Raw genomic sequence first — 20,603 nt, 5'->3', positions numbered from 1 at the left:
ATAAACCCAATCATAACAGGTAATTTAAACAAGAACCATTGGTCCAGTAACTGTAGAGACACCAAAAGTGATGACAAATATTATTTAATGGTTATCACTGCAAGGCCTTGTTGGGTCAAAGATAAAACAAACAAAAGAACATCCAACAGCTTTGCTTGTGGAGGATGAGTTTTACATGTGCCATATCAGATCATAAATTTGCCCCAATGCCAGGCACAAATGGATTTTCTGGCACGGACGTCTGACAACAAGGATGACACCACCACCTCAAGCAGAAAATCAAATGCAGTGAGCGGCTGCCACTCAATCACAACTTATGTAAGTGTAGACAAGACTGTGCAGATTCAGGTGGAGGACCTGCCCTGCTGCTGCGACAGATGATACTCACAACGTGGCAGCTGATCAGAGGACATATGGTCATGCTCAGATGTTCCCAGCACCATAAACTCCTGCCCCAATCTGCAGCCTCTAGGATAGATTGGGCCCGTTTGTTCCTAATCTTTTATAGAACTTTGAGCAGGAGATGCAGGGGCAGAAAGGCATTTAGGAGACCCGGGTTCCATTCCAGCCGGAACACATCTAAGGAGTGTTCCTAGGGAAACTCCAAAACATTCTACATTGTGCTTTCTCAACAGTGGAGACATGATCTAGCCAGGGTTCCCTTCACTGTTGGAAGATGCCAACCACCACCTTGGGTTGTAGATCACGATCTGTCAGATGCTGCCTGATCAACTTATCTCCTCTGGCATTCAGAGACCTTGCCAGATGGTTTGCAATGGAGGAACTACTCTGGTGCTCCAACCAATTCAAAAGGGGCACAGAACCCAGGACCCCTCTACGCCCTCCTTGTTGTAATACTGCCTGGCAGTGGTGTAGTTTGTGAGAAGCTGCACCAGCGTCCCCTTAATAGATGACAGGAAGACGTTCAGAGCCATAAGAATGGCCCACAACTCCAGCAAACTGATGTGGAGCTGGGCTTCTGTCAGAGACCAGAGACCTCTGATCTCCATCTCCCACAGGTGAGCTTCCCAGGCCAGCAGGGACTCATCCATCACCAGCATCAGTTCTGGGTAGTAGAGGGGCCTTCCTCTGGGGCATTTCCGTTCCAGCAGCCACCACTGCAGAGAGCGAGCTGCCTTCTTCAACATCTGTCCCAGTTTCTTGATGCTCGGCCAATGGAAGTTCAGATTTCACTGCCGAGCCTGCACATGCAACCTGGCTGTCAAGGAGGATGCAGGCGGCTGGGAGGCCAAGAAGTCTCAGAGTTGCTCTCATCAACATACAGGACCAAAACTGAAACATAAGTACCATAGCCCAGATGTCCTGGATTTGTTGCAGCAGAGGGAAGGTCCTGAAATGCACTGTGTACAGGATACCTCCAATTAAAAGAAGCAGCTGCGGAGGAGTCAGGTGTGACTTCAGCTCATTTATAGTAAACGTTAATGATGTCAGGAGGTTTGCTGTCATCTGCAAATGGTCAAAGACTGACTGTGAAAAGGCCTCATTCAACAGCTAGTCATAAACGTACAGAAAAAAATGGTATCTCTCACCTCCCAAGGTGGGCAGCGACCACTGCCATCACTTTTGTGAACAGTTCAGGGCAGTGATTAGACTGAAAGTGGGCATAGCAAACTGGAAATGCTCCTGGCCTACTTTGAAACGCAGGTATCATCAGTGGGACTATAGGACAGGTGTTACAAAATGTGCATTCTACAAGATCCATCAAGATCAGGGGTCTCCAACTAGTCGATCATGAGCTAAAAGCTGCTCACAGACACATTAATTTTAAATAAGCACAGGGTCACATTTTCCTTTTAAATTTAAGGGAATGCTGTGTTTATTTTTCATTATTACCATCAGGCTGCAGATAGCAGGGCCTGATAATGAGCAGTGCTGGAGTCAGATTTATAACCAAAGGTCAGGCACAGAGGTGAAGGACATTAGCTCTTAAATAAAAGTCCTTCTCAACTCAGTAATAAAGGAGAGAACACAATTATGCTTCTGAATGATTTAAAATGAGAATTTTAAAATGAAGAGTTAATTTAATGATCAAGTTAACTCTTCATTGTAATTTTCTCCCATTTCAAATTGTTGCAACCAGTGGCCAGTAGACACTGTGACATATTTATAACTGAAAAATACAATTTTTTGTTTTTTAATTGGGGAAATGTAAAGTGAAAACAACTATTTCTATGAAACATAAGCTCTTAATATTTGATCGTTAGAGGGAACCGTCTGAGGGAACCATCTGGGCTGCCCCCTTTCTCCATTGCCATTTTCGTTGGAAATGGAGCCCCTGGCAGCAGAACTCCAGTGACTGAGGGAAGCCTGGAGTATCCTACTTGGTGATGGGCCACATATTGTGTCCCTTCATGCAGATGATCTCCTTCATTATTTCAGAGACATTTCCAACACTCCTGATGAAGTCACTGTCACACTACAGCATTTTGCCACTTTGTCTGGTCTGCGCGTAAACTGGGCAACGTCATATTTATTCCCTTTTACGCTGGACCTGCGTGATCCGGGGCTTGTGTTCTCCGGTGTGCCTACCCCTTGGCAACCCAGGATGTTTCGATACCTAGGTATCTGCGCCTATCATTCTATGGAGGATTTACACAACGGAAATATTAAGCGTGTGTTTACATCTATCCAAGCTCAGATGGCCTTCTGGCAGACACTGCCACTATCGGTGATGGGGCGAGTGGCCCTCCTGAAGATGGTGATCCTCCTGTGGTTGCTTTATTACTTCTCAAACTTACGTCTGTACATTCCAACCAAATTCTTTCGGGAATTGGAACCCAAGATCAAGGAATTCATTTGGAACAAGGGCCGCTGTAGAGTGGCACTAGCGAAATTGTATTCGCTGCCTGATCAGGGTGGCCTTGCAGTGCCGAATCTGGAGCAATAATATTTAGCCTCCCAACTGCAATGGGTGGCTAAGTGACTCTCCAACTTGCAGTTCTCAGACACGGCTACTGTTCTCCCACCGTGGAGCCAATGTGCCTCACCTGTTTCATCCAATCACACACATGAGGGCACCAGACCCCCTAAGGCCCCACACACCTCCCTGCTGGGGGTGATGCATCACAGTTACCATAGCAGCCTACATCTCAGGTGAGCGACAGTTCCTTATGCACCACTGCTAGCCCTGTTGGGCACACCTACAAATGCTCTGCACTCATCTGCAGCAGAGCTGGAAACCTGGCACGCTATTGGAATACACACGCTGGGAGCTCGATATAACGATGGCGCACTAACTCTCATTGTTGTGCTGGTGTAGGACACTGGCTTGTCGCCGGGTCAGTTTCTTCTGTACAATTCTTTACTAGCATCATGGCTCAGCACCGGGGGGACCTCTCCACTGAACTGTCAACACACTTAGTGGCAGAGTATCTATAGGTCATGGGATCAGGTAGGCATTTGGTGCACTGGCTTGCCAGCTCACAGCAAACTCACACTGCCTCCACGCATGCTGCCCTGCGGCCAACTGGGAAGACGACGTCGCTCGACTGTGCACAGATAAAGAGTGGGTTGTAGTCCTGGAGGGCCCTACTAACATAGTACGCTTGATTCAGTTATACATATTGCACAGGGCCTATCTCACCGGTACTTCCATTGCACTGGCGCAGCTTGTCCTCGATGTGCGCTGGTGGCAGCAGACCTGTTTCACATGTTGTGGTCCTCCTCATGTCTGCACTCCTATTGGCGGGTGTGTCGGCTCGGCTCTCTGCCTGCACAACGCGCCTGCTACTGCACACATGGGAGGTGTGTATATTGGGCTTGTTCCCCAGAGCTAAAAAACAAAGAGCGACCTTGAAGTTCCTAGACTTAGGCCTCTTGATGGGCAAACGCCTTTTATCAGACGGTGGAAGTCCCGGGAACCCCCCTCACTCGAGCGTGGATGATGTCTCTTATGGAGTGGGCAGAGGCAGAAGGGGTGGCATTATTCAGGAAGGATAATCTGGGGTTGCACAAATACCTGCCGGCTTACGGTTGGGACGCAATACTAACTGAGCTCAAAGCGCTGGTACACAGGGCTGATGGAGACACACCGGATCCGTGACCCACACTGGGGCATTGGGGTGGTCTGAATGTGTTTGTCATACCCTGCACATGGTCCTATGACGTGGTCTCCCTTTCTGACGTGGTCCGGATGAGTAATATCTGGGCTGGGGCTTGTTGCTGGGCTGCGGGGGTCTGGCTGGAGGGGGCAGACGTGGGCGTTGGGGGAGGGAGAACACTTGGAAATTGCAGAAGCAGGCTCCAGTTACAGTTGTTTTTGTTGTTAATTGAGTTTTATACGCCATAACAATGCTGAATCATTTCTCCTTTGTTGCTAAAATAAGATTAATCATTCATTAAGGGACCACTTTGACTTGACTACCACTCGGCATCACTGTATCCCCCGGAGATTGGAGACGCATGTAAATCTTGGGTGTCGGCAGGTTGCTCTGTTTGATTTGTACGACAATCCTGTTAGCCAATGTATGAAACGCTACGGTAGTGCATGCTCGGGTTGCACTGAATGTATTCAGGGATGCATCCCTGACCCTCCTCCATTGCAATTACTGTGTACTGCTTGTAAACATCTTAAAATAAAAAAAATAAAAAAAAGATTAAAGCAATACATGTAAAATTGACACATATGGTGAAAGATATGTCCTGTGCCACAAGTGCATACAACATATCCCCTTCATACGCACACTGTTTATACATCCCCCAAAGACCACGCTCTCACTGGCACACATGGCAGCCCTATCCTAGTGCCACTAGCCAAAGTATCTCACTAAATCTGGCTCTATGAACATTCAGCTTAAAGTCAATGAAGCGGAGCGTGCCTAGTAACGCTACACAAGTGGCTTGACCTTCAGTAGCTCACAATGATTTTCACTGATCAGAAGTAGCTCTTCCTATAGAAGAGGTTGGAGCCCTCTGATCCAGATCCTACAAGTTCCATCAAGATGCCCAGGTCCAGGGCAGACATGGTATGGGCAGCGTGAACATTTTGAATGTGTCCTTCTGCAGGCAGGCATTTAATGACTGAAGGTCCAAAATAGGCCTGAGACCTCTGACATTCTTCAGCAAAAGGGAGTAGCAAGAGTAACAACCCTATCCTCTTTCTGAGCTCGGTACCATCTTGCTAGCACTCTTGGAGAGTAAACCTCACACAACTTATAGCAGAATGGTCAGGTGCTCTTGTGAAACTTTCTCTGATGCAGGGGAATATTTGGTGGGGAAAAAAAAGAAAAGGCAGGGCATAGTCATATCAGATGATTTGGAACACCCATCTGTGTTAAATGTGATCGAGCACCACCCAGGAAGGAATTCATGGATTCAAAAGCCCACTGGATAGGCTTGCACCACTATGGGCAAGCTAAAGTAGTCTGGTGGCTGTTGCAGCAGGGGAAGAGGAATGGGAGGACTAATGCCCCTGCTGGCCTGCAATCTGCCTGCCAGGTCCAGGTTACCTGCCTGAAAAGGACTTAGATGACTGCTGTACCAAATGGAGTGACTGTCTCTACATGTATTTAAGCCCTTTGGACTAGCCTCTGATATTTCTGAATTGGTGGGAAAAGTGGTTCGCAGGGATCAACAGACCCATGGAGTGCAGTGTGGTTCTGTTTCCCTAAAAGCGCTCCAATGCAGAGTCACCTTTGTCACCGAAAATGTGTGACCTATCAAAGGGCATATCCATGAGGGACCCATATGCATCATGTCAACAAAGTACTACACTGTAGCCAACCGCACTCGCCAGGCAATCAATAGTACCTTAACTAGTGTGGATAACACATTTGTCCATCGAGAATTGTTTAAGACAAAGAAAGCCTAATGTTTTCCTGGATTGCAGGCAAGAACTTGCTAGCCTTGTCCCACAGGGCATATGTATAATGAACCAGTAAACAAACTGCATTAACCGACTGCAATGCCAGACTGGCGGAGGAAGCCACAAATCGCACTCAAAAATCTGCAGCATGGCCTCCTTCAAGGTTTCAATCTGCTGTAACATCACCAATGCCTGAGGAAACTTGAGGCACAGTAAGATCAGCGGAGGAATCTGTTCCAAGACCAGATACCTTGAAAGTGAACAGCTCACCTTATGATGTCCTCTCGCCTTCCCTGTTGGTATTGAAGGACTTCGAACACAACACTGACTGCTTTAATTTTGGGAGGAGACATCATTCCCTAGCACACTTGAATTTGTTTTTAGGTGACTTTGGAAGGCTGACCAAATTGAGATTGGAAGGTGTGGAAAAAAAAGGAACTGACGCAGGTGCACAGGGATGGTAGTTATATGTGGCTCTGGTCTGTCACTTTCGGGGTGGCATGGAGCCAAGGTGGAGTCACATGTGCCATCCAACTGCAAGCAGGAGCACTGCTACGAAAAGTTTCCCAATCTAGTCTGGTGCCTGGAGAGTATTCAAAGGAGTAGAATCTACAATTAGAAGTATACTTCAGAAAGTCATAAATTTGCACTAATGCAAGGAAATATACAAGCATATGCACTTTTGGAACTTTTTTTGTTAAGAATTGCAGCCCTAACAATAGTGGCGAAATTGTTTTTATAAGGATTCTCAATTACTAATGTTTCTTAGCAAATTTTTATTCCAGTGTGCAAGTTTTCTTTGAAGATATAACTTTGAAAGCAATCATCAACTTAGTTTCATTCTTCAATTACATGCACACAATCACAGTGCAATATCGTAGCATTATAGGCAGCCTCAAATTGTTAACTTCTGTGAACATGTGTGCAGTTTTATACTGGGACTACTCTCAGTAATGTAGGTTCACAGATCACTGAATTAACTTAAATCACTCGCTCTAGTAATAGAGGCTTTTGTATTATTGAAATATGCATACCTGTTTGAACAATTAGACATAGAGACAGCTATCTTGTCTTAGTGGTAGACACTTTAACAAATTTGTGCTGGATTGTAATGCAGTTGTTGAGCCTATTTGAACAGTGTTCAAAATCAACATGAAACTTGTTGTCTTTGATCCCAAAAAATCAGTCCTTGATACTGATGCAGGTGAAGTATCATCATGCCCAGCAACTAGAAGAACTCTTTGATGCTGCGATTAAACATGTAAGACAGAACTTTACATCCACTGTGCTGGCTTCCCACCTTAAAGTGGAGATGCTGCTAATCTCCTCCATAGAGGACATTTTAATTATTTATTACACTCCCAGTCGCCTTCCTTTAATAGTGGTCACCTTCCACGCTGGGATAACCAGACCGAATTTCCAATCTTGCAGCATCTCCAACAATTGTATAGAACATATTTTGCTGTATCTATCATGGGCTAACGACAGTGAGTATATGCACGGTTCATGCATGTAACTAGAATTGCAGCATCACTTTCATGATCTTGGCTAAACTGTCCAGGCATTTACAGAAGCCCTTACTGCTGTTAGCTGAATGTTCAGAAGCACACCTTCAACAGCACATAAATAAGCAGCTGCGACAGCAGTAACTTGCAAAAATATGAACAGACAAAACAACCTCAAAAGCCCTTTATATTTAGAACGGACCCTGAAACCACAAAAAAGTCGAAAATAAAAAAGCAAGTTTAAAATGGTTTCTGGATCCTATCCCTATTGTGGGAACATAAGCTAAAATGCAAGCAATACTAAATAAGATACCCTTCTGGGAAATCTGGTAATTGCTAGCTACACTGCAATTCCATAACCATCTGAGGGTAATCGCAGAACATTTATAGTAGCACAGCGGGACAACCCAACAAAATCATATCAAAATACAGTAGTAATGCCAGAAAATAAATAACTCACCAGTTCTAGTCAAGTGTACATTTTGATTCTCAAACATCTGGACTGACTCTCCAACAAACAGGATCTTTTCAGCAACTCTTACAGGAATGTAGGAGGGTAGCATTTCTACGCGTAGTGAAAACTGCTTGAGAGATGGAGCCAGCATATTCTCTTCTTCAATCAGGCGCTGTTCCGTCATAGAAAAAGAAGTAGGAAGAAAACACACATCCCAGAGTGAAAGGAGTACAGATGTATTGTATCAAAAGTACAAACACATGGATTTCTTGTTAAAAAGCTTTATCAAGAGGTTGCATAATGGGGGACCTTAATGCTTGTGTCCACATGCAAAAATGAAAAGTGTATGATGGAAAGGCCAGCCTTAGCTGCTTACAACTGCACTGTTTGTCATTGGACTTGGGAACTATGTACAGAATCAGTAATTCTCAAAGGGACAAACTGAAGAAGAAAAAAACATGTCTCACAACTGGGTACCCAGAGAAGACAGATAATCACTCCATATTTTGTTTGTGTTCCTACCTGTAGAACGGTAATATATTTTAACCATACTGATGTTCAGCTGTAAAGTGTATATTATATATGTATATGTTTTTTCACTCAAAAAATAAAGGTTAAAGGGGCATTATAGTTCTGTGAAAATGTCAGTTAAAACATACAGTTTTAAACTAAAGAAACCACTGAAATTTACCAGTCATAATTATCTCAAGTAACTATAAACGTGCCCTAAAGTAACTATAACTCGTGCTGCGCCATGCAGTGTGGTCATCAATAATGTCATTTCAGATGTTGCAGTGATGTTAGCAATTATCTCATAAAACATGTCATGAGTGATGTAATATGTGAGGTCACAAGCAGCGCAAGGCGAGGGCGCGAGTTATACTTCCTTTAGGGCAAAACTTACAGTTACTTGAGATGGATATAGCTGGTACATTTCAGTGGTTTTGTTTGTTTAAACCAGTATATTTAACTGACACTTTCATCCCACCATAACTTATCTTTAACTTTTGTTTTTTCCAATGAGTTTCTATCATTTTTTTCCACAAAGTAAGATGTTCAAGGCCGTGCATGGCATAGGGTTGAACGCAGAGCCCTCACCCAACCTCCCTGCTGGCAGTCAACCCTCCGTTGCGCAAGGCCTTTCGCTTGTGCCGAGCAGCACAGCAAGTGGTTGGGTGCAGGGCAGCATTGGATGACATGCCCCAACCTCCTGCTGGCAGCCAAGCCATCACTGAACATGATGAAGCGAAAAGTTGGGCACAGGGCGTGGCCTCCAGTCAGACCCTGCAACCAACTCCCAGCTGGCGCATACAGCTATGTTTAACAATATAACGGGTGTCATTGTAAGTAAAGCAAACATACTGGCTTTGTCAAAAAGTCAACAATAACTCTAATCAAATGTTTATTTAATAAATTCACACAATGATTGATAAAAGTGATTGTCATAAAATATTTTGAATGAAGCCTTTAAAAAAAACATTAATATGCCTTTGAGTCTTTCTTTTAACATTTTTCAAGGCATAAAGTCCACCCATATACCTAATCACTAGAGACCTCTGCACTCCTGCAGAAGAGCACACAGCTCCAGCTTGGAGTGATTTAAAAAAAAAAAGGTCATGAATTTAATGACAGAGGAAACTTCCTGTTTTGTAATGTTGCTGCTTGGCTGCTACACTCCATGAAGTCCCTCATAACAATATTTGATGATGCCCCTGCCTCTTCTAGGGACAATACCAGTAAGCACTTGAAAAAAGCCCAAGGGCATCACGGGACGTTCCTTGCTAGGAGCAGTGAATAATAAATGAATCACTCTTGCAGCTCATTTTTATTCATTTATCCCCTTTTGTAAAATATATATATATTCACTTACAAAAACAAAGGTTAAAGGGACGTTATAGTTAGGCTCAGATTTTAACAGTACCAAACCACTGAAATTCACCAGTTATAGTTAGAGTTACCTCAAGTAACTATAACTCGTGCCCTAAGGTAATTATAACTTGCGCCCTCACCATGCACTGCCAATTAGGCCCACAAATTTCGGCAATCATGCCATCTTTCATAACATCATTGATAATATCAATGTAATATAAGCTGTAAATTCTTTGACGAAAAAACTGCATGGCAGGGGCCCAAGTGACAGTTACTTTATGGGACGCGTTATAGTTACTTGAGGTAACTAACAATAACTGGTCAATTTCTATGGTTTGGTACGGTTAAAACCTGAGCCTAACTATAATGTCCCTGTAACCCGTGGTTTTTTGAGTGAATTTCTATGTTTTTTTAAATTCTATTTCCTAACTATAACATCTTTGTAACCTTTGCCTTTTTCAGTTAATTTCTATGGGTTTTTTTAACGTGTAGTAATTTTTATGACTATACGTTAATCCAACCACCGCTGCGCACAGCCTTTGCCCTTGCATGGCGGCGGTTGGCCACAGGCCAGGCACTGGGGTCAACCCTCTATAAGGAGCCAACCGTGCACGGCCTTCTCCCATGCACAGTAGAGGTTGCCCACAGGGGCTGGCCTGCAGCCATTCCCTGCTGCCTACCCCTCTGACCACCCAACCCGATGCTGTGCACAGCCCTTTGCACATGCAATGCAAAAGCTTTCCTTGGCCTCCCTGAGTGTGAGGATAGGTGTGAGAGGCTGTATCTGGGGGAAAGAGTGGCTGTCAGAGTGTCTGTCTGGGTGTGAGAGTACATACATCAGTGTTTTAGTGGGTGTGTCAGTATGTGCTCGGGTCTGGGAGTGGGTGCATCAGGGGGTCTGTGAGTGGGTGTGTGACAGTCTGAATGGGTGTGTGAGTGCACAACTGTACATGAGGGTCTATCGGGCTGTGAGTGAGTGCATGAGGGTCTGAGAGTGGGTGCGTGAGTGTCTGAGTGGGTCTGTGAGTGGGTGGGTGAGTGTCTGAGTGGGTCTGTGAGTGGTTGAATTGATTGAAAGAGACAGAGAAAGAAAGTGAGAGGGAGAGAGATAGAGGTTTTTAGGCTTTGATGTCTGGTATACTTAGAATGAGATATCTGTATCCAATGAAAAATAAAAAAATGATGTAATTTTTTTTTTATGTAAAAAAAAAAAAAAAACAAGTTAATGAGTCCAGCTGGACTAGAATTCCCGTAGCTCACATTGAGCTATGGTTTCGTTAAAATATTTTTTTTAGCCCTTAATGGGCCATCTGGGAAGGGCTCCCCCGCGGCCTATCCTCATATATATATTTAATTTAAAAAGATAAACAAATAAATAAAATACCCTTTACGGGCTACCTGACACTGCAGTGCCATTGCTTCAGAAAGCTCTGTGCTTGCTGAAGCATTTCATCTCTGTCCCTTGCACGTGTTCAGGGGACAGAGATGAAAAATCTGCCATTAAAGCAGGTCCCCCTGTCAAACAGCAGCTTGTTTGCTGGGGCTCAGCACCACCGGGGAGGGTGGTACCCAGGGCTTATGCTTTTTTCAAATATTTGCTCCAGGGGGAGGTGGGCCCCAGGGCGGGGTGGGCCCACGCACACTCCTCAGAATCCAATGTAACCCCTGGGAGTGGTAAAACCAAGGGTGCAGAGGGCCATGTGCCCTCCCTCCCCCGCAAATAAATTCAATTTTGCCCCAGGGGTAGTGGTCCCCGGGGCGTGGGGATCCCATTGGGACCCTCTATGTTTTTAAACAATATCCCTGGGGGTAGTGGTCCTCTGGACAGCCATGCGGCCTCCCAGAAATAAAATACTTTTTACCTCGGTGAGTGGTGGTCTCCGGGGCGCAGAGGAACCAGACCCCCCCACAAATTACATGAAAGCCCAGGGGAGTTGGCGGTCCACAGGGCAAAGGGTGGGGCATAGCCCCCCTTGCATCCAAAAAAAATAAGTTCCAGGGAGGTGTTGGTCCCCGGGGCATCGGGAGGGGGCCAGGAGCCCCCTGCTTTAAAAAAAAAAAAAAAAAAAAACCCTGGGTCTTGCCCCACCCAGGGACATTAAACTAACGAAGTGCGGGAGACAGCGCTTCGTTTCTTTTGTGATTTTACGAGAAGACTCGAGGATCCACTGCATCTCCGCTCATAAAATAAAATGTAAACATTTTATTATTTGATGTAAATCTGTTCAGTAGTTTTTGAGAAATTAAAGGGAAAATACATGTGTATATCTAGGGCCATGGATCTGGCGCAACGTTTTCACGGTGATCACAGCGTATTTGTGAATGTGCACGCCATCCGGAATGATGTGATTGGCTGTCCACAACCTGACCAGAAAGTTGCGGCCACCATTTTAGGTAACTGGCAACGATCCCCGGTGCTGAAAAATAAAAGGAAAATTGGTGCAAGGAGTCACGGTGGAGGTACCCTGACCCAAGGGCTGTTAAATAGGCGTCTTAGAGGGTGAAATTATAACCTTATAATTTTTTTTTTCATGACGTACAATATTCGCGAATATGCCCAACACTCAGCGCACCCCCCCCCCCCCCAATGTAACAGTGTGAAGATTGGCAAAAAAAAAAAAATCAAAAAAATTCAGACTCATTCATGCACTCATTCATTGACTCATTCATTTACTCATAGATGCACTCAGAGACTCCTGCGCCCACTAAAACGCCCACTCAGACCCTCATGCATCGACTCAGAGACTCACTCAGACACTGATGCATCCACTCACAGACCCACTCAAAGACTCGGGCACCCACTGACAGACCCACTCAGATACTCATCCACCCACTGACGTATCCACTTACAGACCCAGACACTTACGCATCCACACATACAAACCCACTCAGACACTCATGCACCTGTTCGCAGACCCAGTCAGACCCTCATGCACCCACTCACGGACCCAGTCAGATCCTCATTCGCCCTCTCATAGACCCAGTCAGACACTGACGCACTCACTCACAGACCCATTCCAATCCTCGTGCACCCACTCACATACCCACTAAAACGCTCATGCACCAAATCACAGACCCACTGAGACCCTCAGACACCCGCTCACAGACCCACTGAGACACTGAAGCATCCACTCACTGACCCAGACACTTACACACCCACACAAACAAATCCACTAAGACACTCATGCACCCGCTCGCAGATCCAGTCAGACCCTCATGCACCCACTCAAAGACCCACTCAGATCCTCATGTGGTCACTTATAGACCCAGTCAGACACTGACGCACTCACTCACAGACCCACTCAAAGACTTGAGCACCCACTGACAGACCCTTCTCAGACACTGACACACCCACTCAGATACTCATCCACCCACTCTCACATCTACTCAGGTACTGACACGCCCTCTCACAGACCCACTCAAATACTGGCGTATCCACTTGCAGACCCTGACACTTACGCACCCACTCAGACACTCATGCACCGGCTCGCAGACCCAGTCAGACCCTCATGCACCCACTCGAAGACCAACTCAGATCCTCATGTGGTCACTCATAGACCCAGTCAGACACTGACGTACTCACTCACAGACCCATTCCGATCCTCAAACACCCACTCAGACCCTCAGGCACCCACTCACAGACCCAGTCAGACCCGCACGCACCCACTCACAGACCTACTGAGACACTGACACACAGACCCACTCAGATCCTCACGCACCCACTCACAGACCCACTAAGACCCTCACACACTCACAGACATGCAGGCAGAGAAACAGAGGAAACAATTGCTCTCGCAAACAGGGAGTTTAGATCTCCCATTAAATCTTCTTGGTAGAGTCGCATTAAAAAAAATTATGATATTACCCCATTTCTTATACATACCACAGAACTTTCCGCTCAAATCCCAAACACCTGGTTTATGGAGGTTGCAGCACTTATTTGCTCCTTCCTCTGGCACACTCGTCCTCCCCATATCGCTCAAGGCACATGTCATTTGGTTTACGAATGGAGGAGTTAGAGCCTATATTACTGGGCATCCATTCTTTTGGTTCTGAATGACTGGATAATAGTTGGATGGGATGATCCAGTATACCAACTGGGGCTATGCAGCATGGGTCTGCATGGTGTGATGCACTATATGGACGGTCGTCCACTTCCCCTCTCATTTACAGAAGTCACCAGAGTAGTCTTCATGATATGTAGGGGAATTCTCCGATTTACGGGCTGGAGCAGGCATCAAACGGTGCAGATACCGCTGTGGAAGGAGTAGCTGACAACTGACGCGACTCAAGGGGTTCAATCGTTGGGACTCAATTGGAATCTCCACTTTGGCAGATGTTTGAAACGGGTACACAATGTGCTCCTTTGCTGAACTTCAGACCCAGTTCTCTCTCTCCCGTACCCAATTCCATCAGTACTTGCAGGTGCACCATGCCCTTGATTCATACAGAGAGGATGTGCGTAATCTCCCAGACTTTAATCCCCTAGAGGCCCGACTGTTGATGGGGAGGCGGGTGGGGGTGGAATCTGTGCAACTACATTGATCCCTTGTGGGCAGTGCACCTTGGTCACTGGAATCACTGCGTCAGATGTGGGAGGGATGGATTGGGGACCTGGACGAGGCTGAGTGGCAAGAGGCTTGTATGGCTCCCAGGGAGCTGACGATCTCTGCCTCGCTATCACTAATCCAACTGCATTATCTTCACCAAACCTATATGACTCCGCCAGAGACTGGGTCACACGCAGCTCCTTACTGAACCCAGATGTGCCTGTTACCAGTCCTCGGCAGCCGATTTCTTTCACATGGTATGGCTGTGCCCATGGATTGCCCCTTAGGTTGGAACTACCCTCTCAGGGGTCCCAGAGACTTCTGTTAAATTGACCCCAAAGGTGGCACTGCTGAGTGTGTTGGATGAGCTGGTGGGTGGGGTGTCTCCCGGAAAAAGAGCAATAATTGAATGTGCGACTCTGGTGGCCAAAAAAGACAGAGCCCTCACTTTGAAACCACCTTACCGCCGACCCTGAAACAATGGTGTGCTGGAACGGACTGGCGCGCTAAACTGGAGGAGCCAGTGTACATTACCTGGGGATTCCCTGCAAAGTTTTCCAAGATTTGGAGTAAATGGTGGGAGTACTATGGGTTGTCTTGAACACTAGACTCTTTGGCGAGTTATGTAATTTGATTTCTGAGGTGTTGTAGGCGGAGGTAAGCGATGGAATGGGACTGACTGCACGGAGCTCCATTATTATTGTTTTTGGCTCTTTACTTTCTCGGTTCTTTCTCCATTAAAACTTAAAAACGGTTTATTTAAAAAAAAAAAAAAAAAAAAAAAGAAACTCTTCAAAATGTAATTCACATTTTATTTTGTTCTTCCTTTCTGCAGTTGCAATTCTCCCCAGTCATTCATGCGAGCTCTTGTGACATCTTTTCACTTTGTGGGGTATTTAACTGCGTCACTTCTGAGGTTTTGATTTTGCCAACAACTGTGGTTTAACCCAATTCGTACATTTTAAAACAGGTTAACTAAGGAATTCATATCTTTTAAAATACAATCATATAAAACACCTGTACAACTATAATATAGAAAACAAACAAAAGCCATTCTGTAGAACCAAAGCCACTCTATTAGCTCCACTTGGTCTATATTTGGTGTACGGTTAAAGCTGTTGTGCTTTATGGTGTATCCATACTGAACATCCTGACACTAACATTAAAAAATATCCATTTAACAAATAAAGACATGTAGTAGGTACATCTCCTCAGATGCATTTTCTGGCACATAATCAGACCAACAGGATACGTATGTTCACGTCTCTCAAACACTGTGGTCACGAGCCAACAATTGTGTTTCTGGCTTGGAAAGATAGCACCACCTAATAGTAGTCTGACTTACAAACATGTTTACTCCTCCGTACTCCTGTAACCCCACAATCTACTATCAACTTAAAGGGCAAACCTACTATACAAGACTGAAAGAAAATCTCCACTACAGTGTCTGCTACTGATGTGGCATCACTATCCCATCTGCGATTCTGCCCTCTACATATAGGATATGAAGCAGAGTAATTATCATATTATCCACAGTATTTGCTCCTGAATCTACTACAGTGGCCAGGCACCCCATAGACATTTAGGAGCTCTCCACAAAAAGAACCACACATACTCTGGTTGGACTATTCAACAGGGTTGGCCAGAACTCTGGAGGTTCTTAAAATATACCTTTGCTGCTGGAGCTGCTGCTGGAATAATGTCCAATAATGATGAACTTGATGACCTCACTGAGCCGACTGTCATTTGTCTTTACTGCTCTGACCAAGATACATTAGTCCATTTTAAAATCAATCACTAAAATGTAATTGAAAATATTAATTTTCTGCGCCATAACTAGCAATTATTTCTCGAATGAAAGCAAGACGCAATATAGAAAGCGTACTACAAAATGAGAGATAAATCATCTCAATGACTGATCAGATTGTACTGCACATTGGTATGTAAACCTATATCTAAGAAAGCCTATTAGACTGGTAACTTCATTCTAGACAAGTCAGATCTTGCCCCTACTGAAGAAATGATACTCTAATTGCTACAGCCTTAAAAATGACGACCCTATCATTCAGTAGTCTTCCTGAGAATTAGATAAAACAAGCATTCAAGGGGAGCACATTGCTTCAGGATGACTAGTCTGCTCTCCAATCCCAAAAGAGCACAAAAAGACCTCATTGATGTGGTCGGCAATGCACGTCAACTCATTATCAATCATGATCTCTGTCACCTCATTCAGACGAATTCCTACAGATTCAATCCCATCTCTTTATCTTATGGTGACCCTAAGGCCCCATCCTCTAGTCAGAAATCTACAATCTGACCATAATGACAGAGAAGAAGAAAGTCAATATACCTCAATATGCCGAGGACCCTCCACTGTAACTGAAGGTTTCCTCCAGTCACAACAATGACCATCACTGCAAATCAAGAATGGATGTCAGTCTCAAACCAACTCTACCAAGCCAGTGGACCCGGCAACAACAATTACACAGTTGGCTTTCCATAAAGAATCTGGACCGCTTCTCTCCATGACAAGCTAACAGCGTTCAATCCTTAGGTTTCAACAACGGTAACAAACTCACCTTCAGGACTAACATAAAATGAAATACCCATGTGACCTACTATATTCCTTAACTCCACTACAATTGGAAGATTTTGTGCATCTGATTTGATGAAGATGATTTAATTGCATTATTTTTTAACTCTTAAGAACCATTAAGTTATCTATGTCCCACAAGTTCTTTGAAGTTAAGAGTAGAAAGCGTTTCCTAAAATCAGCATAGATATCGGCAAAATTGAAATACTATTGTGTGACTTTGAGTAAAGACATTTGTCAACTCACGTAAGGCAATATAATGTATTTTTCCTAAAAAGATAATTTACACAGCAAGAAATATTAGCAGTTTCCACATTAGTAGGCAAAGAAAAAAAAAAGAAAAAAAACTAACTTTTGTATTTTAGGAATTTAAATACTGTAGCAAACACCCAAAGGATGGGTTTCTTTGTGCCTAAATGGCTAAATTAAAAGCATGTAAAATTCAAGAAAAAATAAAAAGTCATCTCACAGTCATTTTACTGCCTCAAAGCATGTGATTTTGGCAAAAGACAAGATTTCAAGTTTTCAAAATTAGAGATTTTGCTTAGAATGATCAGCGAGGGGTCCCGGTGTCTATCCGCAGTCACTCAAAAGGCTCAGGCACCGACAGTTATCAACAAACCTTTGGAACTAATAAGAGTTTCAGACTCACAGACCTTAACAAACGCCTAGGGCTCTACCATTGAAATCTAGAATGAAATGGTAAGACGTGAAGTATAGAGGACCATATGAACACAACACATTGATTTAAACAAGGGAACCAAGGAAGGTGTCGAAGGGCAGCAGTAACATGATTTCAGGGTTTAAGGTCAAATTGGATTCTGAGATCATAATTTTGGATTAATTGCAATCTCTTAATTTGATATGGAGGGAGTTCCAGGTCGATAAAATTATTATAATCAAATCCAATCCAATCGAGGGGAATCAAGAGCATTCAGTATTTGCAACTTTTGCTTTGCGATGAACAAATATAACGTGTTTTTTTACATTGAAGTTGAAAAAGACAAGACTTGCATACAGGAGAAATTTGGACAGCCAGGAATAATGTACTGTCAAATTTAAAGCCAAGATTTCTAACACAAACAGCCAGCTTGGGTCCAAGTACATCAAGCCAGAATTACATAGCCCTGAAAGGTGAAGGATAAGGAGGGCTCAGAACTTCAGTTTAGTCTCCATTTAGTTGTAGCTGATTTAAGCTCATCCAATGAAACATCATGGTGAGTCACTAATGAAGTTAAGCATCAGAATTTAGATCATCGTTGGATATTGATTGGATACAATGATTTGAGTGTCATCTGCACATAGGCAGACTATGAAACCAGAGGTGTCATTAAGATAAGATAATGGTACCATTCACACATTGAACAAAAGTGGTCACCCTGTGGTACACCGCAAAAGGGCTAGCTGTGGAAGTGAAAAATGAATGAGAAATTGTAGAAGATGTGGAGAAAAAACAGTCATACAACTATGCAGAAGCAAAGCCTTCCACTCCAGACTCCTGCAGCTGATACAGCTGGATCTGATGGTGAACAGTGTTGAAGGTTGCCAACACAACAAATAGGATAAGGCCTGCTGGGGCACTGTCATCTAAAACTGAAAGTACCATAATCTACATATTGCATCTCTTCATAAACTCATCCAGCAGAGGTAGAAAAGATGATTGTCTCCACAAAGGTCAACAGTTGGCCAACAACTGTGTTTTCAAGCAGTTTTGCCAAACAGGGTACCTGAGAAATATGATGGTAATTTGACAATTCCTTTGAGTCTAAAGATGCTTTCATCAGTATTGGCAACACATATGCTTTTTTCAAACATTCAGGGAATCTACTAGATTTCAATGACGCATTCATTGCAGTCTGAGTCCAACTGGGTTCTTGTAAAAAGCAGACTTTGTTAACTACAATGTTAACATAGTCTACATTTTGCATACTAGAACTTTATTCACATTGTCTTACCAGATCCTGTAGTTCTCGCAGCTGTTTGCCAGTTAGCCCTCCAATGCCAAGGTCGTCATCTTCCTCCTGAGTAGAAACGTTCCCAAATGACAATGACGGACCTTGTTTGACAAAGAACTCTTCATATTGGTCAAGAAGAAGACCATGCAGCATCCAGGCAGAAACTTGCTTGTACATGACCCCATGACACACTGCTAAGATTCTAAAGCAGAAAATATATATAGGATGAAAATACTTTTTGAAAAGTGATCTGTCCAATACAACCAAAAACCCAACTAAACAGACCATTTAGTGGATTAAATACTCTCACAGGTTCACAAATCTCAACATAAACTTCAAACTAATACACTTCTGTGCATGTTTTGTGACAAATGTCTGTTTTTCAGCTTCAGAAGGGCATCGCTAAAATGAACATTACTATTTAGCTTGACCCTGGACATCACTGTGGTGGTTCTGCAGTACTGCAGTTGACCTTAGTACATTGGCTTACATATTAATCTGTCTGGGCTATTTGCAGTATGAACTATTTGCATTAATTTCCACATGGGCAGTTTAACATCGAATGAGAGGGCATAAAGAGCATACTGTTATGCAGCACAATCGAGTGCAAGATCAATAAACATGATAAATTAGGGTCCAGTCCTATGGCTCTATGCTAAAATAAGATTTCTTCATGGCTTACTCTAATCATCAGTACAAAAAGTGATGGGAGAAATGTTTGCAAATAGTTTAAACCACTTGCAATTGCTCTGGGTAGCACTTTAGCCTGTCGTGTCTAACACATTATGCCACTCTAGACAGAGGTCTACCTTATACACATCAGTACTGACTCTGCTTTTCATGTGCAAGGTCCATCTCAAACTGCCAAGCGAGGTCCCTTCTAGGAGGGAATACAAACAATCCCTGACAAGTTTTGGCCTTGCTAGGTCTCATTAGTGAGGTACAATTTGGATCGCTTGGCAGTGTGATCACAAGACCCACATCTGGGCATATCCTTGGCCAACGTAAGTTGTTACATCAAACACACAAAAGGTGATGGGGAAAAGTGCTTGCAATAAGGTTTCAACTGCATGTAACTGCTTTAGAGCATTACAGACAGAGTCTCTCAGCTACTCTGCCACTCTAGATAGAGGCCTGACTTATGTAGATCAGTACAGATTGCTCAAATCATATCATGAAGCAATTATTATTGCGCCAACAAAACTGTGCTATATGAACCAATTTGAGATATACCAAGCCGTTGCACAGAGCTTTATTTAGAATTTCCAATTTAATGATTTTAATTCTTCCCTCATTTAGTTACTCCATACATGTATTAAATGGTAAGGGCTTAAAAAAATTAAGCGCATCTATAGTCTCCCATGCTCTCTTCAAGAGGACTTAGAGACTTAAGGTCTGATTACGACTGTGACGGATGGGCTGCTCCGTCACAAAAGTGTCAGATACCCCGCCCGCCGTTTTACAAGTCCCTTAGGGTGTAATGGAACTTGTAATACGACGGATGGGATATCCGTCACCTTTGTGACGGAGTAGCCCATCCGCCACAGTCGTAACCAGGCCCTTAAGGCCTTACAATCTTGAAAACATTTAAAAATAAATCCTATCATCTCACCTTTTCTAGTCAACTTATCCGGTTTCTTTTGATTAATTACCCAGATCTTGGGGTTTCAGATATATTCTTCTTTAAAATGTGTGCTTAATATGTAATAGTTCAGGCATCTGCAACACATTTAATATATATGCTACAGCACAAAGACAAATTAACCCTTACTTTTCCAGGGCACTGCGCACAGGAGGCAGCCCTCCACAGCTATGCTTGTGGACATTTTCCAGGATCTGACAACCATGGATCT

The 20,603-nt window shown here is 43.9% G+C and overlaps 1 protein-coding gene across 1 annotated transcript in view; it reads right to left on the bottom strand.

Moving 5' to 3' along the window:
- Window positions 1–20,603, bottom strand: part of TUBGCP4 (tubulin gamma complex component 4) — a 339,555-nt gene that overhangs the window by 209,494 nt on the left and 109,458 nt on the right. Inside the window, exons 6-8 of the mRNA XM_069222595.1 lie at window positions 20,522–20,601; window positions 18,751–18,952; window positions 7,790–7,955 (exon numbers count right to left, since the gene is read on the bottom strand). Coding sequence (XP_069078696.1) covers window positions 7,790–7,955; window positions 18,751–18,952; window positions 20,522–20,601 — 448 coding nt within the window. The remainder of the gene's footprint in view (window positions 1–7,789; window positions 7,956–18,750; window positions 18,953–20,521; window positions 20,602–20,603) is intronic.

This window comes from Pleurodeles waltl, chromosome 3_1 (assembly GCF_031143425.1).
Source record: "Pleurodeles waltl isolate 20211129_DDA chromosome 3_1, aPleWal1.hap1.20221129, whole genome shotgun sequence".
Taxonomy (NCBI): domain Eukaryota; kingdom Metazoa; phylum Chordata; class Amphibia; order Caudata; family Salamandridae; genus Pleurodeles; species Pleurodeles waltl.
The sequence above is the reverse complement of the archived record's forward strand: the minus strand, read 5'-3'. Positions and strand labels throughout refer to the sequence as shown.